Source organism: Pelodiscus sinensis, chromosome 14, assembly GCF_052426305.1.
Source record: "Pelodiscus sinensis isolate ZL-2025 chromosome 14, ASM5242630v1, whole genome shotgun sequence".
NCBI classification, from domain to species: domain Eukaryota; kingdom Metazoa; phylum Chordata; order Testudines; family Trionychidae; genus Pelodiscus; species Pelodiscus sinensis.
This window is the reverse complement of record NC_143065.1, coordinates 38,408,847-38,435,312: the sequence shown is the minus strand read 5'-3', so window position 1 is coordinate 38,435,312 and position 26,466 is coordinate 38,408,847. Positions and strand designations below refer to the sequence as shown.

The window sequence follows — 26,466 nt, the reverse complement described above, 5'->3', positions numbered from 1 at the left end:
GCACCAGTTTCTGAACCTGCCATCTTCTAATACGAAAATGTGTATCTGTGCATGCAGCATTTGCCAGGGATGGAGCAAACACAAACTGACATGGCTGTTATGCTGGGGGAGGGCGAGGAGTCTTGTACTGATTTTTTTACTTGGCAAGCTCTGACTTTGCTCTCAGATAAAATCTGCTATGATTGAAATGCCTTATAAAAGCAGCCCAACAATGCCCAGGTTTTCAGGGCTGGGAAAGGAGAAGAGACTGACTGACGGGTGGCAGATCTTCATTTGCTGGCGCAGGCGTCTACAAGAGATACAAGCCTCCATTTTGGTTGAGTCAGTACTTTCCCGGTAATCGTCAAACTAATTCCTGGCCTGCAAAGGGCACGTGGTAGTTTGCTTCATCATCTCGTGCTCTCCAGTGAGGCCCCTAGCCAAGTTGGTCAGAATATGTTTCATGGCCATCGTTAACATTCCCAACGCGACTGGAGTGTGAGTGTTGACATAATACCTGTGAGACTCATCATCAATGATAAAAAGTTCATTTCCCTTTGGCCATTGCACGTGTGGCTTTACGGGCATAACTCCAGAATGGTTGTGTTACAGGGCAGGTCCAGCCCCGGGGCACTAGGATGCTTTTTATCGGCCCTTGTTTCGCACAACTTACTTTGTTTTGTTTTGTTTTTATTGCGGTATCAAGTAACTGGGAAAATAATGATCTAACAACTGTGTTTACACTCCTAGAACTTCAGGATCCCAGCTGTGTTACAGGGACAGTGGGTGTTTTTTTCACAGGGATTAAGTGTTGTTCAGTTGTAGTCAGGAAATATCCAACACCCGAGATAATATTCCCAAGTTCCAGAAGAGCATGTTATTGTACCATTCAGCAGGACGCTATCTACATTCGCTGGTGCTTGAAACTCTTTTCTTCCAAATCTTTTCATCTTTTTTTCCCATTCCCCAATGGAAGAAGCAAAGTTTTAGGGATTTTGGAATGTCTTAAACAGGTTGGACTTCCCTGGCCCAGCACCCTCGGGCCCTGACCGGTCCCGAATGAGGGAATTTGCTGGATCAGGGGACATTCCCCGCCACCGGCCTCCCAGGTCACTGCCCCTCCCTCTTGCTGGCTCCGCTCCAGCCCTGCTGCTACAGGGCTTGGGGCTTAGCTCTGGCCTACTTCTGTCATCTGGCTGAGGCTGTCGGGGGACTGAGCTCCCCAGACACCACGGCCCTGCTTCTGTCTCGCCCAGCCGGGGCTTGCCGGGGATGGGGCCCTGTGGCTGCCCGCTAGGGTTGGAGCTCTGTGGCTGCCTAGCAGGTGCCACACCCAGATGAGGCACCCAAGGCCGGTGCTCACCAGTCCTGATGGTGGGGCTCTCCCGCCATTGGACTCCCAACTGACTCTCACTCCCGAGCACCGGGGCTTTCTGGTCCAGCAACATCTGTGATCCTGCCGGAGCACAGATGTTGCTGGACCAGAGCGTCCCGGATTTAGGAGGTTCAACCTGTAGTTCTTTCTACATCATCATTTCGGATTATCCATTCTTTTTATTTTTATGGGGAAACCTGCTTCTAGATCCGCTACGTTGTAGAAAGGCTCGTTTGTGTACGGTACTGTTGTCACTGTGGCTTCCTGAAACTCTTGCCTGTTTCAGATGGGCAAAGCTCATAAACTACTTGTGTGTAGTCTTTTGTCACCAATCCATTTCCCAATTAGAAGAGTGATTGCCTCTTTCTTTGGTTAAATGAATGTAATTTGAGCTACATGAGGGATTCATCAGAGCAAAAGTCAACTAAACAGCTTCATGACAAATCTGTATTTTTTTACATTATCCGAAAGTGAGAGATTTATTTTTCCTTTAATACATTCCTCCAGAGTTTTGGGCTCTAGATTATTCAGTGCCAGCCAATTGGTTTTTGAAGTTCTTTTTCAAGACAAGCTTTTGCAATCGTATAGGCCATATTGACTCAAGAAAGACAATTTCATATTGTATCAGTCTGAGCACATTTTATATCCATAAACCTTTCTTGGCTGGAAAGCAATTAAATCCTTAACATTTGAAACTGAAGTTGTGGGGGAAAACCCACAATATCACAATGGTGATATCATTTTATAAACCAATTTTCACATACATTATTTTGTTCTTTTGGCTCCAAAGGGGAAAAAATGGAATAAAGTGCATGTCAAAGTCTGGTCTCCAATGAAAAAATATGTTCTCAAAGCTAAATCCAAGACAGTCTTCACTGTGGGGGAGAAAAAAATGTCCTTTTTAATGCCAAGCGCTTGGAATTATTTGGATAAAGTCTTGCTCAACCCATTTTTAATGACTCCGAATAGAGAGTAGTTACAGAAGGTGAAAGTTTCTACTCTTCAGGAGCTGGGATAGTATCTGTAGAAAAATAGGCTGATTTGCTTCTTCTAAGGATGCACCTAGACAGCACCTTTCTGTCAGAATAAGCTACACAATTTGTGCTATGCAAATTGCGTAGCTTATTCTGAGTCTAAATTGAAAGAGCTTATTTTGAAATTTGGTGCTGTCTACAAATTTCAAAATAAGGCACTATTCTGACAAATCCCTTAACCCTCATGGAACAAGGGTTACAGGGTCTCTGGAATGGCGTGCCCTCTATTTCCTGAAATAGTGGGCACTTTTAAAGACATGGGGTTGCTATTTCAGGCTACTTCTGGTAGCCAAAAGAGCAACACAGTCTAGACGTAACTTAAGAGGCCTGTAATGCAATGTGTAACACTCCTGGGTCAGGCAGGCCAAAATGCCGGCCAGATAAGTAGCAAGTGGTCCAATAGCTAGCAGGTCCAATTCATGGAGAAGACACAGATGCAGCTAGCAGGGTCTGGTGAGGTAGTAAGGCAGGATCTGAAGAGGCAGCAAGGCAAAGTCAAGATGGGTCACAGAGAGGAGCTGTGAGGCCATGGCAAACTCTGACAAAACAAAAGGGTGCAAATAGAAGCAAATACCAGGCAAAAGGTTGTTGCTCAGACAAGGCCAGAAAGGAAGCCAGAAGTTTATATTTGGCTACCATCCAACCAGGGTCAAGATCATGTGGCCAATCAGGAAGCAGGTCCTGGAAGCTTTCCCAAGCAAGTCTTTGAATTCTCTGGTGATTGAGCTGGTATGGCACAAAGGCCAAGGCCGCTTCTTGGGAACCAGGATTCTTGCAACGTTTGTCGATGGAGTTGTCTCTTGACTTTTGTCCCATTTCTTTATAAAATCTTATGAGGTTTGGTCGGGGGTTTGTTAATAAACTAAAGATGTATCCGGCCTTCTGATGTAATATGGACATTCCCTAGTTGCAAATGGTTTCTGTAGAGTCTTTGTAAAATCCATGTACTAAAAAACTATTCTCAAAGGTCAGAGGAGTTGAGTAGAGGAATGAACTTGTTCATGAAGTGGTTGAAATGTACCAGCAGTGGCACCACTACAGAGCCTCTGATCACAGACTGGAATCTCTTTTTTCCAACGCTGTTTTGTTGCCTATTTGAAAGTGAATGTGGTGCAGATTTGTGGATGACTTACAGCCTCAGGCAAATAAATGCTTAGTGTTTTTCCAACATGCTTTCTACTGTGAGATCTTTTACATTGTGAAAAGGAAAGGAGAAGCCTCTTGAAATATGCTCAGAAGACCTCACAGGATATTTCATACTTCTGCTGTAGCTTGCCTCAGTTTTAGCAGATTGGATGATTAAAGGGGTTAAATACGTGATGAGACCTTGAGGAATTCATCCTGTCGCCTTATGAAATCTTCTAGCTCAGTCAGGGACACTGTTTGAGAGTTCAGAACATTCTGCATCAATCCATTGCTTGTGGGTACACAGCTAGAGAAACACAGCTTGAGTCGCTGCAGCCTGAAGGAATTTATCCCAGTAGCTTGTGGAATTCGATGATCGTGTTCATTATAAAGACGTAACTTCCATAAGAAGGTCACGCAATGAGCAGCACACAGTAAATTAAGTGGAAGGTTTCCCAGATTTTAAAGAAGTCACTTTGTAGTGCACTGTGAAGTATTTAAAGGCATGTCTGTTAGCCTGCCAACTCATAAACACTTGTCATTCATGTCCTTAACAAGGCCAGCAGGTCAAAACCGCCTGGATTGTATTTTTAAAACAGCGAGACAGGCATGCTGAGCTTTGTCCATTTGATGTAACATATCAAGCTGATGCATGTTTCCAGTGGAGACCCCCTGAGAGGAGAAACCTCTTGGAATAGGCTCAAAACGCCTCTCAGGGTATTTCATAGCTCCACTATTTATTCAGTGTCAAGTCAACTGTCTCTTCCTCACCAATCCCTGAGGGGGAGAACTTGACGCTCAAGAGAGGGTTCGTTGTTATCTCAGTCGGGACGTAGAACATTTTTCTACCCACCTGTCCCCTGCGGGCGTTCCGTGGAAACGGGCATGTAACCATTGCTGCAGCAGGAAAGAACAACACACATGCTGCTGTGTATAGGTACAATTTAAATGGGCTTGACAATGCCCCCACTTCCATTGCCTCTTGGTCGAAAAGGTGGTGATCTAAAGCAATGTTTCTCCATCTTGGAATTAGGACACCACCCTGCCCTCCTCCAGGGTGCAACCCGACAGGAGGTGAGGCGAGGCGCTGAGGTCCTAGCAAATTCTCAGACAAAACAAAAGTTCTCAATCTTCCTTCAACTTGGGTAGTGATATGATGCTCACATTTTCCTGTGTGCGTACCAGTCCTGGCGGACTCCAACTCAAGAAGTTAAAATAGACCCTGCATGCCCACTTGTGTGTGTGTGGATGACATAGTCCTGGTACTTGTAGCCTTGTCTCTTCTCGTGGCTGCTCCCAGTAACTACAGGATGGACCTCCCTGGTCCGGCACCCTCGGGACCTGACCTGTCCCGAATGAGAGGATTTGCCGGACCAGGGGAGGTCTCTCCCCTCCTGGCCCATGCTAAGCTGCTAGGGCTTAGCCCGCTTCACTGTTGCCTGATCACCCCCTGGGCCGGAGCTCTCTAGCTCCCGCTGGCCCTGCTGCTTCCGGGGCCAGAGCTGCAGGGCTGGGGCTGGGGCTGGAGCTCTCTGTCCGCCACGGGACTGGAACTGTGCAGCCGGGGCTGGAGCTGCCTGTCCGCTACTGGGGCCGGAGCCAGAGCTCCCTAACTGCAGCTGGGGCTGGAGCTCCCTATACCTGGACTCAGTGGTCCTACCGGACCACAGATGTTGCTGGACCAGGAGTCCCAGTTAAGGGAGGTCCAACTTGTACAATAGTCATCTGCTCTCTCACAGCTAAAGAATCTACCCCTTCTCTCGAGTGGGAGAGGCCTGTGGTTTTGGTGTTGAAAAGCCTGTCTTTGAGCCCTGCTTATGACTCAGGTGTGGGGATGGGGGAGAGGGAGAGAGAATAGCCATGTTTGCTGGATGTCATTTTGAACTGATCGCAAACCGTGAGGTTGAGGTGGGTGAATGGAAATATACCGGCATACTACCCGTTTCGGATTATGTGTACTGTGTGACTAACATGCATGGTCATCAGGGCCAGACTAAGGGGTGGGCGAGCGGGGCAGCTGCTCAGGGCGCCTACCTATGGGGGGCGCCTGATGGCAGCTGTAAGGGGCGTGGAGCATGCCTTATAGCTGCCATCAGATGCTGTGCGCCCGGCTCCCACAGCACCAGCCCCCCCATTCCTGTGGCGCCAGCCAGCAGCGCCTTTCCCCCCCACGGCCACGGGGCCCTGCACGGCCAGGCGCAGCCCACCCCAGGCTGCACGCCAGCAGCGGGGGCTGGGCTGGGCAGCGCATGCACCGTGCACCCTGGGCTGCGCGCCAGCGGCCATGGCCAGACCGGGCAGAGCATGCGCCGCCCGTCCGGGCCCGGGACGCCAAAATGGCTCAGGCCGGCCCTGATGGTCATAACCTATGGTGGGTAGCATTATGAAACAAATAGAAACGAGCTGCATGTATTTGTCATTTGCTCTCAACGTCATTATGAGAGAGCACACTGAACAGAATCAAAGAGACAGCGTGAGCGTATGCATTAGCTGCATCACAGAAGCACCTTGGGGCAGGGTTTCATGAGCTGGTATACCATACCACTTCGCAAATCCCACTGTTTCGCCAAGAGGCTGAGTTGGTGCCACTGTGATTTTAGAAGGCTTCATTGCATAGTCATGCACAATCAAAGAATGTAGAAGCTTCCCCCTTGTGTACTCTGGTGTGTTGGTACTTTTCCAGAGTTGATGATAATCTCTTAAATAAAGGGGTTAAAAACTACAACACTGACTTCTGTTTGGAACTTGTTGACATTTTTCAAATAAAAGGGGGGGGGTTAGGTTGCAAAATCGCTGTTTTTCTGAAATGTTTTTCCACAAAATTGTCAGATGTCTTGCTTTTTTTTAAACATTGACTGGAAAAAAATCAAAGGTGTCCTAAATATTGTTTTTGTTTCCATGGTTTTGGTAAATGTGAAATATTGATGATGCTTTAGGTAATGTAAAAATTTGGTACGGGGGAATTATTAAAACAGCTAAAAAGAATTGGAAAAAATGAACCCTTCAAAATCACAAAACAGCTTTGAATGTTAAAATGTTTGAATGAAACTTTTTTTTCCTCCACTCTGCTTCTGCAGCCATGATAACAATCAGCTGAGAGGGGTAATCGCCTGTATTGTTAATGGGATCCTGGCCAGAGCTTTTCCTGTTAGGTGCCCTTGTGCAGCAATTGAGGATAACGCCTTTTGTTTTTCAGTGCTCAGCAGATTGCGGCAGGGGAACCCACAAGAGAACAGTAACCTGCACAAACTCTCAAGGGAAATGTGATGCAGCCACCAGGCCGAAAGAGGAGGAAGAGTGTGAGGACCACACAGGCTGTTACGAGTGGAAAACAGGGGACTGGTCTAAGGTAATGGTGAACTCTGAGCAATGTTTGCTCTCTAATTGGCTTTTAAACAACCCTTCAGCCTGTATTCAGCATGCAGTGCTGGTATATATAGGATGTTTGTGTCCCACATTTAGAAGTCATCAGTTTTTAATTATACTCTTGAATAGGAAATCGAATTATTTTCATGGTTTTTTTTATTTAATTTCCACAAAAGTGATTTTGGGGATTTAAACACCCTGTCGCAGCATTGACAATGCAAACGTTGCAGCTTTGCACCAGACAGAGAATGTCGGTTTCTGTTGTCTCAGCTGAGCAAATGGCAAAAGAAGCAGCAGAACTTGGATTTGGAAGGGTGCGGGGATATATCTTCCAGGGCTAACAGTTGCAGGTGGCATTAGAAATGGGGCAGCTGGGGAGTAATGGGATCCTGAATGGAGGATAGTGTGACCCATGCTGAGGTGCTATGACTGCTGTATGACCCCCAACCCTCACAGGTTGTCTATGCTCCGGGCTGTGTGCCACACTCACACAGTCTCCACCATGGTGTTGTGTTGGGTGACAGACCTCTTTCAAGGTCCCTTATGTATGGGGCTGAGAAGAGCACGAAGAAGCTGAGCAGTCTGCAGGTACCCCAGGCTGGCTCACAGTTCAATCTCGGAGCTCTCCACCCCTTTAGGGGAATCAGTGGGGACAGGGCACAGTATGAAGCCCTGTAATCTGTTCTCTTCAGCTTTCTCTCATTGCCAGGAGAAGGTGCAATCTCAAGGCACCAGAGGGCAACATGAATGGCAGAATCTACTCAGAGCTATTTGGAGGGGGAATTCATTGGCCTTGGATTCTCTCCTGTACTGGGCTGACTGTCTTCAGGGCCAGGCAGGCCTGTATGGAGCCCCACACACAATAGTGCAGACTTGAGGCTGCCCTACCTTTCGCACACAAAAGGATCAGGCTGGCTCTGGACTTTGGATGGACAGAGAGCCTGAGAGGGGAAATGAAACAAAGTGCTACCTAAAAAAAGGCAGGTTGACCTAGTTAATGTGCTCCTGGCTGACACAACCAAAGGCTTGAGAGAACTGATGTTAAACAGATCGTGTAAAGCTGGGATGGCAAGAGAGTGTGGGAATTTAAAGGATTTTTTTTTTTTTTTTTTTTGCTCAACAAGTTTTTGCTCAACCAATTTTTCCCCCCCCTCCATGTTTGGGATTTTTTGTGAAAGTGTCTGGCAACCCTACATACAAGTAGTCTCGCTGACACCAAACAGAATCTGGCACTTTTATCATGACAAAGATGGCTCCAAAGATGTCCAGCTGTACCTCCCTTAGCCACAGGCATCTCAATCGCCTGATCGCCATTGTAAGAAATATGCTGCACAATCTGATCCCTGATTCGCCCTGACCCTCTGAAGTGAAAATTAGTCATTGATTTAAAAATAGAGCCAGAATTCTCATCCTCAGAGCCATACTCTATCCTCAGAGCCACATTCTAGCCTTACTTACACCATCGTGAAGTTTGAGCCCCTTGAGTGTTGTCAGAAGATTTAATCCTGACGTACCCCGATGTAAGTCAAAGCAGAATTGGTGCCTGAGTTTTCACTCAATACTTTGGCCACAAAGGCAGTTTTGTCTGAGTCAGGACCTCAGCAATTGGCCAAGCTGTTCATAAAATCTCTTCACATTGCTAATTTCATGGTTGCATGGGGGGCTGAAATTTCCCAGGAATATTATATTCCAGTCCTGTTTTATCTTATCTTTGTAACCGTACCATTCTTTAAACACAAAGCCGACTTTGTGTTCAGGAATGCATGGTATGTGCAGAAACCACTGGGATACAGTAGTTTAATTTTGTTTTCCAAAAATGCAAGTTTAATTCTTGTTGTTATTGATCAGACTCCAGTGAAGCAGAGGCCAATCACAGGAAATGGGCTTACCTGCCATAGCATTTTTAGATGACAATCGGTAATAAAAATATTGTAAATAGATCTCTGCACGTGACAATTATATGTGAACTTCAGTGTTGTTAATGCTAGGGAATGCATCAAGAACCTGCCATATGCAATAAGTCTATAGTTATGTGGAGACAAGAATTTATATCACAGAATGTTTAGTGTATTGAACATTGTTTTATTCTCAACTTGGCACACAGAACACAGGAGCACTGGCCAAAATAAACTGTCCCCATGTATTCACAGATGCAATAACATTTTTTTAAAAGAATCTTAAAAACATTTCAGAGTAGGAATTGACTAGGGTTCTTTTTATAGCGGGGAATATGAAATAGTTGCGAATTCACCAGTTACATGGATTCAGGGATCCAGAACCACTAAAACCATCATAGACCCGTCTTCATTCGAAAAAAACACTGCTGTGTAGTAGGGATGTTAAATTTCGATTAATTAACTGATCGAATAGTCAATAGGATTTCCATCGACTATTCAATTAGTCAATAAGGACTTCCGCGTTCCACCTTTGAAACAGGGGCTCTTGTGAATTTCAAAGATTGAAACACTGTGTGGTGCCCAGGGCCAGCGGGGAGTCCCACTGACCCCGGGCTCTACACAGGTACTTCTGCTTTGAAATGTACAAGAGCTCCCACTGGGGACTTTTGAACATTTCAAAGTTGGCTCTCCACGTGGAACCCGTGCCAACTTAGAGGCAGCAAGGGGGGGAGCAACTAGTCAATTAGTCGCTTACATCCCTACTGTGAAGACGTACCCTATATGATACAAAGATGTTAGGCATAGAAACTCACTCAAACCATCTCCCATTCACACCATTTATCCACATAGAAATTAATTTATTCACATAGGTTGTGTTACTCACCCAGGTAGCATGCAGATAAACATGAATCTCACTTAGTCACCATCACTTGAAGAAGCTCTGTATTGACTGAAAATGGGCCTAAGGTCTTTATCATTTAATATTAACATGTCTTTTTTGTATGTTTATTGCTCTGCTTAAAGGAAAGGATCACGTTTGCTCATTTTCCCAGCACTTCACTAAGAATAGATTTTAAAAAAAAATTATTCTAACGCCCTAGTTATTCCAGTGGTACAGAAATTCATTCTTTTTAGGAACCAAGACATTAATGAACAATCAAAGACGGATGAGCAAACTTTCTGGGATGCATTAGCAGGAGTGTTGTGAGCGAGACACAAGAAATAATTTTCTGTTCTACTCTGCACTGATTAGGCCTCAGTTATTGTATCCAGTTCTGGGCACCACATTTCAGGAAAGATGTAGAGAAATTGAAGAGGGTCCAGAGAAGAGCAACAAAAATGAATAAAGGTCTAGAAAACATGACCTATGAGGGAAGACTTAAAGAACTGGGTTTGTTTAGTTGAGAAAAGAGAAGACCGAGAGGAGACATAACCATTTTCAAGAACATGAAAAGATTGTTACAAGGAGAAGGGAGGGGAAAAAAATGTTCTTCTTAAGCTCAGAGGATAGGACAAGAAGCAATAGGCTTAAATTGCAGCAAGAGAGGCTTAGATTGGACATCAGGAAAAACTTCCTGTCAGGGTGGTTAAGTACTGGAATAAATTGCCTCGGGAGGTTGAGGAATCTCCATCATTAGAGATTTTAAGAGCAGATTAGACAGACATCTGTCAGGGATGATCTAGTTGGTGATTGGACCTGCCATGAGGGCAGGGAACTAGCCTTGAGGACCTGTTGAGGTCCCTTCCAGTTTTAGTATTCTATGATTCTATAACTACAATGTCTAAAAATATATTGCGGACTATCTTCAGTAAGGGCTAAATTATTGCACTCCTTTAGAAGATGTAGGCAGTTACTATACAGATTGTATTGTTACATACACCACTTACTGTACAGTTGAATAGTGCACATGATTTATCCCGCTTTCCTGTGTTAGGCTGCATGTGAGGGAGTAAGCCAAAGGACTTTGACCTTGACCTTGCATCCAGGGTCTAATCATGAGTCATGTACTGAAAACGTCCATCCTGAATTGATGCAGTGATGCGTTTGAGTTGGCTCGGGAGCTTTTTGGGTGGACCATCGGTGCTGACAAACGTGAAGTGTTGCCTGAAGCTAAACAGTGCTGGGGGTTACTTTTCAGCTCCCCAAGTCTTCCCCTAAACTTCTGCCTCTCCTTTACTCCCCTCCTATTGTAGTAATGAAGAAGCAGTGAGATCACTCAGGTACAAATCAGCATATGTGGGATTTTTTCATGTTCCTTTTCCCCAGTTGACCATTGGACTCTTTCAGGGTAGAACTGGAGCTAGGACTATTTAAATAATCAGAAAGTCATTCACTAGTCTTCTGGCAGGAGGGGTTAGTTGTTTGACTAGTTTATACATCTTAGTGTTTCCTGTTTCTGTCTTAGTTTAGAGATCAACAGCACGATCAGAGTGATTCTGGGTTCTCAATTAAGTTATATTGTATCAACAGGATTATATCCGGGAAGGTAGAATTAGGGGTCGGAGGGTATGAAAATTTGTTAGTGCTATTGTCAAGGGTCCATTTTGGGTAGATGCAGCGTTTAGACATGCAGTTTGTTTTCCCAGGCAACAAGCTAGCATGTTACCATACCATACTTCAAGTCTCATGAGGAGGAAAGATGCAGCTGATGGATCATATTCTAATCTTCTTTATAGTGATATAAATCCAGAACACTTGACTATTATGGTCCCCTACAAAACCCAAGGATCCCGCTCAACTTAGTGGGTCAGATGGCAATCTCAGTTACAACCGTGTAAATCCAGATTAATTCAGTCAGGTGAGTTACTCCAGATTTACATCCTTGTAACTGAGATCAGAATCTGCGCTACTGTGATGAGCAAACCCCTGGGGTTTTGCACAGTCAAGTCCTGGTTCTCAGGGCAAATACAAATATCTGAGCCAAGGCTGTACTGAGTGGGGAAGAGCAAGGGCAGTGAGCACACAGTCTTCTCCCACTACCAGGGGCATGGGTACCTAGAGGGAACCACCAATGGCTGGTGGTTCTCTCTGGGGGGGGGGAGGGCAAAGACTTTGCATACCCCCCATCCCCAGTCCAATCAGGGTCTGTGTGAGAGAAAGCAGAGAAGTGCCCTGGCCCCGCCCCTTCTGAGGTGGCCCCGGGGCCACCTCAAACATTTCTGAAGTGGCCTCTGGTCAAAAATTATTGCCCCCCCCCCCGCCCTAGTAGGAAACGCCTGGCAAAATGTGATGTTAAGAATTCTCTTCCTGCCAAATAATCAGTGTAACTTGCCTCCCCCAGCCCTACCGTTACCCATTGCCTTTGTCCTTCCTGATAAAGCACTTTTCAATAATTACCTATAGCCACCTCTCGTCTCTGGAAAATGTCCACTGCCAATTTCTTTACAGTCCTTTTCTGAGCCTGTGAAATGCTGACTGCAGGGATTCCTCTCAAGAGCATGTTTAAAATGGGAGGGGGAGTCTGTTTTTCTATGAGGATAGTATTGCTTTTGTTCCAAACATTCAGATGTTTCATACTGAGGACCAGGGATGATTAGTCCTGATTATAGCAGCATGGGCTTTCTAATTGCAAATTGCAGTCAGTGGCCTTTCCTAAAAGAAATAAAATTACAGCACAGTGAACAGAGTCCTTCTTTCAGTGACTACTGTACAATCGATCCTTTCTTCCTAATTCTACGGAAAGACGTGTTCTTTGAGTTACAGGTGTTTGGGACTGTCAGGTAAAAACAATGAGTAGTCCTGGAGCACCTTATAGACTAACAAATATCATGAGCTTTCAGGTGCAAAACCCACTTCCCCAGAATCTTTCTATACTCCTTGCCCTTAATGATTAACTCACATTACACAGTAAAAGGAACAAATCAAGAACAGCTGTTGTTTAGAAGGGACAGTCAAAGCTGTTGTGACTAGAAAAGCAAACTGTCCTTTTTTACACCATTCATTACATACTCACAATTTGATCTGCCATCTGTTTAGAATAAACCACAGACAACTTGTTAATTCTTGATAAAGGTCACAATCAGGAATTCATTTTCTTATGCATTGAAGGAAATAACTTTTCTTCTTCAATTCACCTTTCTAGATAGAAAATTACAAGGGACAGATAAAAAACAACAAATAGTCTAGCAGCACCTTAAAGTCTAACAAAACAAAGGACAGATAGTAATTTAGATCTGAAGCTGACAACCCATTTCGGCACATACAGCTAATGCCCCTGCAACAATGGGTGCGTGCCCATTTTTGTGTAGGCGCACAATTATGGTAGTTCTTGCACACATATTTGCATGCACATATTGCTGTTTGCACATGCAAAATAGTTACACAGAAGCTGATGCTGGAAACTGGCCCATAGAAGTGTCTGCTGCTAGCTGGCTGTCCTAAGAGGCGTGCAAAACACAGAAATCGATATGACATGCATGTGGTGTGCTGTGTAAGACCCAGCTGTGGGGCGGGAATGTGATTCTTAGCCAACTTTCCACTTCCCCAGTCCTGGGGCTGACCAGGAGCCAAATCAGCCTCCCATGTAACATTGCAAAGCCTAGTTATCAACCCCAAGGGCTACTCTTAGGCTATGCTGGGAGTAATAGTCCCCTACAGATTATTCTACTAGCCAGCAATCGCAGACGCTCAAGCAACAAACTTTCCTGTCATCGGATTGCCCCCAGCATTTCTCTGTGCCAGAGGGCTGGGAGCAAATGGCACAAACCTGGATGTGTCAGCTTTACACCAGGTAAAGGTCCTCCCCGGCTGAATATGTATACAGAAGGGAGGATGGAATGCTGGCTCCATAGGCATTGGGAGCAGAAAGGAACTATTTTACATAGCAACAGGATTAACCCATCACCATATATTCAGCGTCCTTTGGGGGCAGGTTAGGAGTACAAGCGACCTGGCTCTTAGCCAGCCATCGCTTTGGTTTTACAAAGCAGAAACCATACCTGGCTTTGCCCAACTCTGCTTTTATAGTAACATGGATTTTGTTAATAACGCTGAACTCCCAGTGGCTTCGTTGCGTTGAGGCTTTTGGCATGTAATAGGGATGTTAACGGGTAATGAGTTACCTGCTATCTGGGGAGCATACCCCCATCCACTGCCGGCTCTGCTGGCCCCACACAGGCTTCTGCTTCCAGCCCTGTTTGGGGCCCAGAAGAAGCCAGGCTGGAGTGGCCCCTACCCAGGGGCATGAAATCAGAGTTTTGCACACAAGGATTGTTGCTTAGACATGATGCTGCTCTAGGACTGTTGGTGATTTTTGTCTCTTCTTTGCTGTCAGTGGAGTTGATACTGGAATTTTTTCCTACTGACTGCATCCTGCGTGTGCTGTGTATCCTTTTCTGGTGCTTTACTGCATGAAGCTTATGTGAAATCCTGCATCTTGCCAGGGGGCTAGATTATGTAACCCCTGCAATCCCTTCTCTGGTTCAGTGATTCTATGAAATACACCACTCTGAGCCTAAAATAAGGGCCTCTACACAGAGACTTACGCCAGTTTAAAAACACTGCTGTAGTCAAATTAGCGCCTGTTCCTAAGGAGGCAAAGCCTTTTTCTGCAGATAGCCCAGCATGATCTCAGCAATCCTGGAGACACCAATCATCTTCAAGGATTTCCTTTGACGTCTGAGGCTACATTTACACTACCTTGGGAATTGATGCTCTGAGATCGATCCCCAGGTGGTCGATTGTGTGGGTCCAGTGAAGACCTGCCAGACTGACTGCGGCTCGCTCATTCTGCCCTGGATGAGAAGAGTAAGGAAAGTTGATAGGGAAGCTTTTCATAGAGAGAGATTAAAGATAATAGAGTTTGCCTATCTCCTAGAACTGGAAGGGACCTCGAAAGGTCATTGAGTTCAGTCCCCTGCCTTCACAGCAGGACCAAGTACCAGCCCTGATGAATTTTTGCCCCCAATCCCTAAATGGTCTCCACAAGGATTGAACTCACAACCTTGGGTTTAGTAGGCCAATGCTCAAACCACTGAGCTATCCTACCCCAGATGAGAAGAGTAAGGAAAGTTGATGGGGAAGCTTTTCATGTCAACCCCCCCAGAGTATCTAGACCTCAGGTAGGCTGAATCCAGCTACGCTATTCACATAGCTGGAGTTGTGTACATTAGGTCGGCTTCCTGCGGTACTGTAGATGTAGCCTGAGTACACTGGATGTGAGCGACTGATTGGCGCACACTCCATGCTCCTGCTGTCACTGCAAAGCTCTGTCTTCCCAAGTTATTTTGGGATGTTTCCTAGCCAGCCCCAGAGAGGTGCTTATTCTTTAGAGGATACACAAGAATGAGGGTGTGAGCTCCCAGAAATGCTTGTTTCATCCAAGGCATTGCTGTTAACTAATTGCTAAAACTTGGGCTTGGACTTCAAGAGCTGCTTTTGTGTGGCAGTTCCCACAGTCTTCCATGAACGTGCTTGCTTCCTCGGCTGATGTGCTGAAGGATTTCTGAACTGTCTGTTCTGGAGCTTGCTTCTCTTTCACCAGGGTCTCATAGTCAGTGCCTGTGAGATATTTGCACCTTAGAAACCATCCCTCAGAAATGCGTAATGTGCCATGCCGCGATTGCAATCAGATAATGGTCTGAGCCAAAGAAATGTCAGATGTGACTAGCCTGCTAACAAGTACAGCTGATTGCATTGTTGTAGACAAATTGCTGTATTTAGAGGTAGCTTTAGCATCTTTATTAGTCCGAGCAATTTTGGGTTTAAAGACACCATAATAACGTGTGTTCTTCCTTCTACATTATCCCAGGGGCGTTTCAGCAGGGATCAGAGCCAGTGGCTTGTTAACACTAGTCTTGAGAGAGAAATCATTCTTGGAGATGAAAAATGGGTGAGGTAGCTGTATTTGTAACTTTAAAAACAACAGGTAGTCCCGTGGCACCTTAAAAACAAATGAAAATATATAGTATCATGAGCTTTCGTGCGCAAAACCCACTTCAAGCTCGTTTGAGGAAGTGGATTTTGCCCATGAGAGCTCATATATTTCGTTAGTCTCTAAGGTGCCACAGGACTACATTGAAAGATGTGGTAGACATTTGATACTTTTGCTGTAAAGGTGCAGCTCTAAAGAAGAAGAAGAGGCTGGCATTCGAAGGAAATCAAAAGATCAGGGTTGTATTCCCACCTCTACCACAGACTTCCTTTGTGGCCTTGGACTTCTCTGTGCCTCAGTTTCTTCACAAGCAGGAGCAGTAACACTTGCCTACCTTGCAGGAGTATTGTGAGGTTCTCGGATATAATGATGACGAGCACCATAGAAGAACTAATGAATGCAGGCATGAATGTACTTTGCAGTAAGAGAGCCTAAGACTTTTCACACTGAACATTGAAAAATGAAATGGGCAAAATGCACAGGTGCAAAACTGAGCCTGACGTTTTAATGATGAGGTTGGAGTTCTTCTGAAAATGCAGCCCTCAGGCAAGTGATTGGACAATGATGAATGTATAAAAACTCCTTCTCTGTAACTCTGACTTTCCTGGGTGACATGCTGGCCCTACTGAAGACAATGGACTTTTACCATTAATTTCCAGGGGGCTGGTATTTCCCCCTGCCTTTGGAAAGAAAATAGAGGGACAGAGAACAATAGAGGGGCAATATGAAGACACAGGGCACTGGTCCTGAAGTTAGGAGACCTCGGCTCTATATCTGACTCTGCCACTGACCTACTGTGCGACCTTGGGCAAGCCGTTTCACTTCTCTGTGACTCTTGGTTCCCCTCTCACTCTTTGCCTGCCTTGGCTGTTTAGACTGCAAACACTTTGTGGCAGAAAGTGTCTCCCTTTTGTACAGTGAGGCCCTGATCAGCAGTCAGGGTGCTGAGTCCAAAGCTCATCATACTGACCATTACTGTTTCATAGTTTCCTTGTACTCCCCTGTCAGTGTCTCTGTAGCCCTCTGTTGTTTTATACTTAGATTACTGTCAGCATCTTAGGACAGGAACTGTCTTTTTGCTTTTTATTTGTACAGCACGTAGCGCAGAGAGGTCCAGGACTGGGGCTCCTAGACACTATACTAATACAAATTACTACTAATAGATGCTGTGCTATTATTATTACTAAAGTATTATTATAATAATAAATATTATAATATTATAATAAAGTATTATTATTACTAATAAAGCAGTAGGATTGTTACCCATGTGACGGCCATTAGTATTTCATTTGAAGTCGAGCATATCCTAATGCAGTGTTGCCCTATGGGATTCTCGGAGATGGGTTGTGATTTCCAGTAGAACATTCTGTTAATTGTGAAGAACTGTTGTTCTAGATAAAAAGTCTATTTCATTCAGTGCATTTTGCCTGCAGAGAATTAATGACTTGGATTGTGGAGTGGGAAGTATGCTTCTAAAATGTGTGAATGATACTCAGTGAGGAGGGGTGGTTGGCACTTTGGAAGATGGTATTAAAATTCAAAACCACCTTGACAGTTTGGAGAATTGATATGAATCAACAAGATGAAATTAAATAAAATGCAAAGTACTTCACTTTGGAAGGAAAAATCAAAGGCACAAATACAAAATGGAGAGTAACAGAGTAGGCAGTAGTATTGCTGAAAACTATCTCTACGTTAGAGTGGATCACAAATTGAGCCAGCAATGGGGTGTGTTAACAGGAGTGTCATGTGTAAAGACATGTGAGGTAATTGTCCTCGTATGCTTTGCTCTAATGGGGCCGCAGCAGAATTACAATCTCCAGTTCTGAGCACCATATTTTAGGAAAAAGATGGACAAATGGGAGAAAGTCCACGAGGAGAGCTACCGTAAAGATTAAAAGGATTAGAAAACCTGACTTCAGAGGAAAGGTTTTAAAAAAAACAGTTGTGTGTAGTCATGAGAACAGAAGACAGAGGAGACCCCATGACAGTTTTAAAATATGTTACAGGCTGTTCTAAAGTAGATAGTGATCAGTTGTTTTCCATGTTTGCTGAAGGTAAGACAAGCAAGGGAACATTAAGAGACATATTAAGAAGAAAGGATCGTTAATCTCTGGAACAGGCTTCCACAGGAGCTTCTGGGACCCCGCCAGTGGAGGTCTTTGAGAGAAAACAATGGTGAGGGAAGGTTCAGGCACCTACTTGGTCCTGCCTCAGTGCAGGGGGGTGGACCAGACCTCTTGACCTTCCAGCTGTACGCTTCTGTGATTGTTTTAAACCTCTCTCAGGATCCGTGGATTTCTTAAGGAATTTCATCACCATCATTACAGCTTTAATCACAAAAATAATATATAAAGGATAAAAAAATGTGTAAGAGGGAGAGCTCGTTAATCATTAGCCTTCTGTTCTAATTCTTGAGTTATCCTGCAATTCTGGTAAAGAATTTAGGAAAAAAATTTTCAATGGTAGGTATGTGCAACAAGTAAATTCACCATTTAACACTCATGGTACCCAGCCTGAGGGCTGTTATGCAGATTGAAACCCCATGATAATCAGTGTCTCTTCGTACTAGTCAGACAGATGTTGCACGTACAGATGTCTTCTGCAGAAACATCTGTTGGCGACTCTCTGTAATTTTGAATTCTTTCTATCAGCCTTTCAGGATTTATGATGTGCAAAGAGAAATTAAGGAAGCAATTTTTGAGAACACCTTTAAGGAACAGCTAGCATCCAATCCTTGGTCTCACTGTGCTCCTAAGCGTGGCAGTGCAAGGACTAGCAAGCAGTGTTTCAGCGTTATCCATGCTGAGCAGCAGCAGTCAATGCTATGGTGACCGGAGGAGGGGGCGGGTTGGGATAAGGGAATATCTGTGCTACATAGAAGGTGAAGCTAAACAGTGTCATGCTAAATTCAAACACACCCAGCAGAATCTTGAGGTTAAATTCTCAGTTGTTTGTAAATTGCAGTTAAGTACCGTTAATTAATAGATAAGTCACTAAAGTGAGTGTTCAGACTAGCCCAAGAAATTCTTTATAAGATGAGACCTGTATTCTTCACTGGGCAAATCAGCGTGACTCCATTAAAGCCTTGCAGATAGGGGACCAAAGCCAACCCTGGCTTTGAGACCTGGCCTGACCACCCACATCCTGGTCTCTAAAGCTGTCCTTAAAATCTACTAGGAAGGCTCGTAAGTGGTAAATTGGGCTTTCTTGGTAGAGCATATTATTGCCCGTACTGCATTTTGTGGCACTGTTATTTCCCCACAATGTCCATGGATTTAAACCCGGTCTCTTTCTGCCGCTGAACTCTGCATAACTCTTCAGAATGAGGAAGTCTAGCTGAATTATGCATTGAGACAGGCTGGAAACGCTGGTCCTGTTGTGTTTTGTCGGTCATCCGGGCTTCAGTTTTGAAAGCACAGCTCTAGGCAGTTAGAAAAAATTATGCCTCTTAAAGTTCGGAGATACTGTCACATCCGCCATGAGCATTTCTGTTATAATTTATTGTTTCTTCCCACTCAGTTTACTGAGTTAGAGGAGCAGACATTTTTTCCTTGATTAAATTAAACAAACCAGTCACTTAACTGAAGTCCTCAAATGAAAGATTGCTGCTAACAAGACCAGATCTGTTTTCTGAATCCCTCCCCCCCCCCCATGTGAAATATTGAGAAATCACTTACAAGATGCTCTGGGCTAATTAGATCTTATCAGTGGAAAGAAAGAAGTTTCATTCTTTAGTGCATAATTAATGAGACAGCAGTGGAAGTTGCCCTGAAGTGTATGCACATGGATTGCTTGCTGCTGCGTTGCTTTGCAGCTGAAGAGACTAAATCTGCAAAGTTCATTATAAGCCTGACAGTATGGGACTCTCCTCCTCCACCCCCCACACCGAGGGTGGTTGAAATCCAAAGAGCACAGAGTCAGCAAGACATTTGTTAGCACAAATTTCCTTCCTGAAACTCACCTCACTTTCCTTCTGCCTTTCAAAGGTGCAGGACTATAGTAGCTTGGGGGGATGGGGGAGCCGTCCATTCTTTACTAAAATCCTGAAGTGCTTGAACTCTGGAGCCAAGATCTATGAAATGTTACAGACCTCGCCACAGAGTTATCCCTTGGCTCCACTAACTTGTAGAAAAATTAGGAAGGAGCAGGCCTCCTGACAGGGGTGGGCAAAGGGAGCAACTGCCCCAGGACTGGGGGCACAGTGATTCAAAGGGGTGTGGGGCTCTGGTTGCCACTGCAGCAGCGGCAGAGCCCTGATATCTTTAAATCACCTCTGGAGTGCCACGCACTGCTCTAGGTGGCTCTCACCGCTGCGTAGGGAGGTGTAGGTGCCAGCTGCGCACTCCAGGTAGCACTGAGGGGAGGGGCCGTGGTCCCGGCAGTGCTGAGGGTCTGCTGCCATTGGCCCCACCCCTTGTGCCCTCAGCCCCACCTCTTCTGGCCTTCCCACCTTGCCCAGGTGCCCAGTGTGGCTGTCAGCTCCCCTGGGAAGAAGCAGACAGTCAAAAACCTCCTCTCAGTCATTCACCCACCAGACTGCTTGAGCTGGGAAAAAATGGCAGAAGTAAATGTCAGGTAGCCCCCTCTGGTTGCTAGATTTCCCACTACCAGGTGACTTTATTGGTGGGCCCCAAAAACCTGATACACCAGTTTTTTCTGCTTGCGGAGCTGCTGTCTGTTGTTTAGAGCTGTTCCAGTAGCCATGAGAGAACACTTGTCCGTGACCCTCTTTTGCTGCCCGGCTTTGGAATTTCAGCTCAACCCGGTGGCAAACGGACTAGACAAAAGGCAAATTTCAGAGGTAGCCATGTTAGCCTGTTTCAGCAAAAGCAACAAGGAACCTGGTGGCCCCTTAAAAACTAAAAAAAGTACATTCGTGCTTAAGCTTTGTGAGATACAAACCACTTCCTCAGATGCTCAAGGGGGTTCTCATGCGAACCGGTGTTTGCAGCTTGGTAAAACTGCCTACTGGGAATTAATGATCTCACATCAAATTCATCCATTGTACAGGCAGATAAGGAGGTGATATGTGGGAGGGACAGGAAAAGCCACTTGCCCCTCCCCGGCTGGTAGGGGTACATTCAACAAAGAGCTGCCACATGGACAGGAGCAGCTGTATTGCTGCCAGCCCTTCCACAAAACAGCTTCTCCTGGGGTGGGTGCAGCCTCACTAGAGGACATGGCTGGGGGCGATGCAGCCGCGCCAGAGGAGCTGCGGGAGTGGGCCTGCCCAGCACCCCCTGGTCTGCTCCTTTGGCTGCTGCCATTCCCAGGAGAGTGGAACTGAACTACAGTGGTAAAAGCAGCAGAAGGGAGCTGCTCTCAGGAGCCGTCCCTCCCCCCTCAGCACCATCCTCTGGCTGGACTGCACAGACCCCCAGAGATGCAGCGGTGCAGAACCACTGAGGCAGGCGGTACAGCTGCGCCAGAGAAGCTGCTGGCCCCAGTTCTGCACCTTTCCCTGCTGTGGTGCCAGAGAGCCCTGCAGCTCAAAACTGTGTCTAGTTCATCAGGAGGACAGAGCCCCTCCTTCCCAAGGAAACATGGGACAGGGAGAGCGCAGGGTCCCCGGCCCGTGATAGGGTAGGAAGGAGTCACATGGAAGGGTCTCGTGCCTCGTGTTAGCTGGTGCCCCCCCTCCTCCCCAACCATTTGTGTCCCTCCCATGAGTCACCTGGCTCCAGTATGTTTCTGCAGAACTGGAAAGAAGCAGACTCCTTTAAACGCCAGAATTCCAGGCAGTGGGTGGTAACCAACTAACGGGACTTGTTTTCAAAGCCGTCACCACCTTCTTGAATTATCTCATTGGGGAACAGGCCAGTCACGTAAGAATGTTGCCGGCAACAAACTCAGTGTATTGGCAGAATTGGTTGAGCTGGGAAACCCTGATCCTTGTGCTGGCAGAAGTACCTTTTGGAAGCAAAGCCTCTGCCAATGACGTTTGGGGCGTTGGTGATCCTCAAGGCAGCCGTATATCTGGCTAGCTGGGTGCCGTGGGTATTCTATCCCAGTTTCTCTCTCGATATGGAAGCAAAGGCATTTTAAAGGACAAGGATGATCTAGTGCAGCGTCCCCACTCTTTTTCCCCATACATGTGCAGAATGACTGTTGCTGTGTGCACCAATAAGGAAGTGGTATGTGACACATCACCTCCATATTGGGGCACATAACAAAATTCATGTGATGGGGTTGAGGGGTTCAGAATGTGGGCTGAGGCAGAAGGTTAGGATGCAGGGGTGTGAGGGCTGTAGCTGGGGGTGTGTGGCCAGGGGTGAGGGTTTGGGTGCAGGCTGCACTGGGGTTATGGTGTGGGGAGAGGTTTCCCTCCAGCTCTCTCTCCCTGCAGCACCTGGTCATGGGGGAAGAGACGTCTCTCCCCCACGGCAGTAGCTCTGAAGTTGTGCCGTGGGATAGGTGCCCCTCCCCTGGCAAGGGGCTGAGTAAGGCCTCCCCCTCAGCCCGCCACAGCAGGTCCAAGTAGGGGAATGAGAAGACCCCTACCACATCCATGGCAGGTCCTAGCCGGGAGAGGGGTGCCTGTCCCCTGGCTGCAGTTTGTCCGGGGCTGGGTTTGGTCCAGGGGAGGGGTCCCGCAGAGCAGCTTCCCTGAGCGCCTGGCTGGTGCTTGTTAGGTCGCTGAGCAGCCACGTGTCCATGCAGCTTCCTGGAACTCCGGCAGTGTGGGAGTCAAATGACAAAGGCTGAGGAGCTCTGGTCTGCACCTGGCTCTGTCACTGATGCAGCAAGTTTTGCGAAGCCTTTCACCTCCTGTAAGCCTCAGTTTCCACATCTGTCTAGACAGCCGGGCGACTTGGACTTCATCAGAGCTTGTCAAGCCTCTCGATCCTCAACAAGATGCCCCGCATGTGCGAACTGCCTGTGGTTTTGCTAATAAGAATGGAATGAGTGAATCAAGTCCAGTGTCTGCTGGTAAATATTTTAACCATGCTAAGCACAATGCGTCACCTCTGGTGTGTGTGTGTCTTCAGCAGGGGCTCCGCATCCCACCGGGCTTTTGCCTCTGCTGCCCTCCTCTGGTGCAGCGGGGAAGACGCATGTAGCGGCACCAGGTGAAAGGAGCAGGAGTATTTATGGGAAGCATCACTTCGAATTTGATTTCTCTGCTACTTTTAACAATGTCCTCTCTTCTGAATGCAGTACAGTATCAGTAACCAATCCTCCTCCCCTTATGTAATTTCTATCTATTCCTATTTCCTATTGAAATTCCTTTGTAGAGAGGCTATCCAAGTATAGAATTGAAAATTTCTTCTTAAAATAAGCCAGATGTCCGAGCCTACTTTAGCTGCCAAGCCCAAAGAGTTCAAGAAAGATGTTAAAATCTGTCTTCCTGGCTGTGAAAGACTAATTGCATCGCATAGGTCTTGATCCCAGTCTCCCAGGAGAAGGAATCAAACTGCTTAGGGCAAAAACTCTGCTGTTATTTGTCTAAGGAGGGGAGTTGGCCATGTCTGTGGAAAAAGTTTCATGGCCTACCCTTCTTGCTGGCTTACAGATGCAGACAGAAACACGCGCACACACACTCTCATGAATGTTTGCAACACAGCGACTGAAAATATTTAACACACTTTGGCCGAAAAAAAATCCATTTTTGGTAGAAATATTAAAAAATAGAATAAGCAAAAAAAAAAAAAAAAATAGACTCAGGGGGGGAGAGAGAGAGAGAGAGAGAGAGAGAGAGAGACAGGACATGGAGAGCCATGGAACAGCCATGTTCTTACCCTCACAGAAATCTGTGGCTTTGCAGAGGTCATTTTAATCATTATGTATCTCAGCCTCTCCAGCTGTCCGATGGAGATAATATTCACTTACCTCACAGGAGTCTGGTGAGAATTAATTTTAATCTTTGGCAAGCACCTGTCTGATTACAGTGGCGGCTGATTATTGTTGCAGTTCATTAGATGAGCAGTAATGACCATCTAGTGGAATCCGAACTAGATTTTAATTTCCCAAGCCCTAAGAATGCAAATAAGCCAGTAACGTCACGTTACCATCCTCCAGTTCAGTAGAAAGTAACAGAGTGTATAAAGCACTTGGAGAGGTCAGTGGCTGGCAACCAAATGCAATGAACTCTTTGCAGTTTGAGACATCACCCCCATGCCTATAAACTGGTGAAATGTAGCCATTGACTGGCTGACACCTGAAATGGTTCCTTCTGAAAGCAGCTAGAAGTAGAGCTCCCAGGAGGGGAGGGGTATTGTTAGTTAGTCCTAAGCAACATGCAGGAGACAGTACAAAAAGTAACTGTGGTTGAGCCATCAAGAGACAGTGGCCATCTTATAACTGACTCGGTGCATCCTGGTACTCCCCATCTGTCTGTCTTTATCCTTCTGTTTAAAACCCTTATATGTGGCACGGATGCTGCTTTCAGGAAGCAATAATAGAGTCTCAGAAAGCATGCATTCCTCAGAACACAAAGGGGCCAGGATGGCAAGGAATACACCAATGGGGCTAAATGGTAAAGGCCAAGAGGTTACTCAAACCAAACAGAGATCCTTTAGAAAATGGAAATCCAGCCTTAGTCGAGTCAGTGAATAGGAGTGTAGAAGATGGCTGGCAGTACATGAGGAGGAAGTAAGAAGGCTAAAGAGGGATTTGAAGAGCAAACTGTTAAAGGCATAAAACCAAGCAAGAAGAAATGCTGTGATTGTATCAGAAGCAGGAAAACTCTACAACAATGGTGGGCATCCTGCGGCCCACAGGCTGCATGTGGCCCGTTATGGTTCTGTGTGTGGCTCGCGAGACTCTTTTTTGTTACAGTTGCCCACATACAGGGTTGTCAGATTTCCCTGGTTTCCATTCCCATCAGTTTTTTTCCTACTGGTGTTACTAAAGGGACCTGCACATAAAGCAAAGGCACATGAAGTGAGGTGCATGCTGATTGCACACGTTGACTGTGAGAGCCGTGCGCTCCCTCTGCAACCAAAGTGCAGCTATGGTTCACCCAGCTCACCCCGTAAATTCTAGGTACAGACACACAGTTAGCCAAACTACCCTGTCCCAGGAGACTGTCTTGGTTACAACAATCTTGCGGCCCACTGAGATGAAGGAGGGCCACTCATGTGGCCCATTCACTAGCCTAAAAAAAATGAGGAATCCCGTGGCATCTTAGCAACTGACATTTATTTGGGCATAAAGCTTTCGTAGGCAAAAACCCACGTCATCAGGCGCAGCCTTGTAATAAGATGCATCTGATGAAGTGTGGGGTTTTTTGCCCATGAAAGTTTATACCCAAATAAATCAATTAGCCTTTAAGGTGCCACGGGACTCCTCGTTGTTTTTTGCGGACACAGACTAACGCAGCCACGCCTCTGATGCTTGTCACTAGCATAGGTTGCCCATTGCTTCTTGGCAACAAGCAGTGATTTCACTGGGCCCCCAAGGGAGCCATTAAAGAATATAAGGATATTGCTCGAATCTAAATGATTCTCCAGAACAAATGATGCTGGAAACAACTCTTTCCTGGAAACAAAAATAAGGCCTTTCCATCACTGCTACACCTGAATGCCGAGCAATTCAGAAGAACTGCTTCACCATGCCTATTTCCCATGGCTCTACTTGAAGCCAGGTTGAATCACCCTTCAGTGGTCAGCAAGGAAGGGAGAGAGTCTAAGAAGCCTTCCCTCAAAAAATCTCTTTGCACTCCTACCCGGGGACCAACCCGCATTCCTTTTGCTGGGCATTCTCTGAGCAGAAGTACCTGATGATTCTAGCAACACAGGCAGGACAACAGGACTGGGACTCTGCTCTGAAGTTCTGCAGCAGACGGAAGTCAGGCAACCCATCATGTACCATTTCCAGGGTGTAGCAGGGGCTGTATTCCCATAGCAGTAAGGTATAGAACCATAGAACACTAGACCTGGAAGGTACCTCAAGAGGTCATCAAGTCCAGTCCCCTGCCCTCATGGCAAGACCAAGCACCACCTCGACCATCCCTGATAGGTGTCTGTCCAACCTGTTCTTAAATAGCGTCCGTGATGGAGAATCCACAATCTCCCTAGGCAATTTATTCCAGGGCTTAAACATCCTGACAGGAAGTTTTTTCCTAATGTCCAACCTAAACTTCCCTCGCTGCAATTTAAGCCCATTGCTTCTTGTCCTATCCTGAGATGTTCAGGAGAATAATTTTATCTCCCTCCTCCTTGTAACACCTTTTTAGATACTTGAAAGTTGTTACGTTCCCTCTCAGTCTTCTCTTTTCTAGACTAAACAATCTCAATTCTTTTGGCTCCCGTTGGCCAGTGCATCTCAATATGGTCCCTACTCTAGGGAGTGGTTTAAGGCAGTGGCTTGGTTTTTTATGGTACTTCTGTCAATCAGTCTTTCTATCCCTATGTCTTCATCCCACCTGAAGTGTATCCTTCTTTTGACTTTCTTAACTGTTGCGCTTTGACAGTGAGTATCTTTACCCTGACTGGCACTTGGCCAGGGGTAGCTGTGCCACGCCAGCAATGCTCAAGAAACCCAAAGAGGACTCAATTTGCCCTTTGCCATATCTTCCCAGCATCACCTCAGATGCCCTCCCCCCTTCTGCCCTCTTTGTGTGTGGCACCAGCAGACATAGGCCCCCTGCCAAAGGCTTGCAACCAACCCATTGTTTCTTTATTTTAAATACAATGGTCTTTTATTAACTCCAGCTGGGGCACCACACTCTCCTTGCTGCGTTCACTTCATTAAAGTTGCTCAGCTTGCGAAAAGGACATTGTCAGCCACAAGTGTGGGGCAGGAGGAAAGGGGAGGGGGAGGTGCCCATTGCATGACAACAAAGAAAATGCATAAATGGGCCTCTCCTTCCA

The 26,466-nt window shown here is 46.1% G+C and overlaps 1 protein-coding gene across 3 annotated transcripts in view; it reads left to right on the top strand.

The window, feature by feature from the left end:
* The window catches only part of ADAMTS17 (ADAM metallopeptidase with thrombospondin type 1 motif 17), a 323,015-nt gene that overhangs the window by 283,881 nt on the left and 12,668 nt on the right, over positions 1–26,466 (top strand). For all 3 annotated transcript variants that reach the window (XM_075896952.2, XM_075896951.2, XM_075896953.2), the window contains one exon: positions 6,710–6,862. In XM_075896952.2, the coding sequence (XP_075753067.1) occupies positions 6,710–6,862 (153 nt within the window). The remainder of the gene's footprint in view (positions 1–6,709; positions 6,863–26,466) is intronic.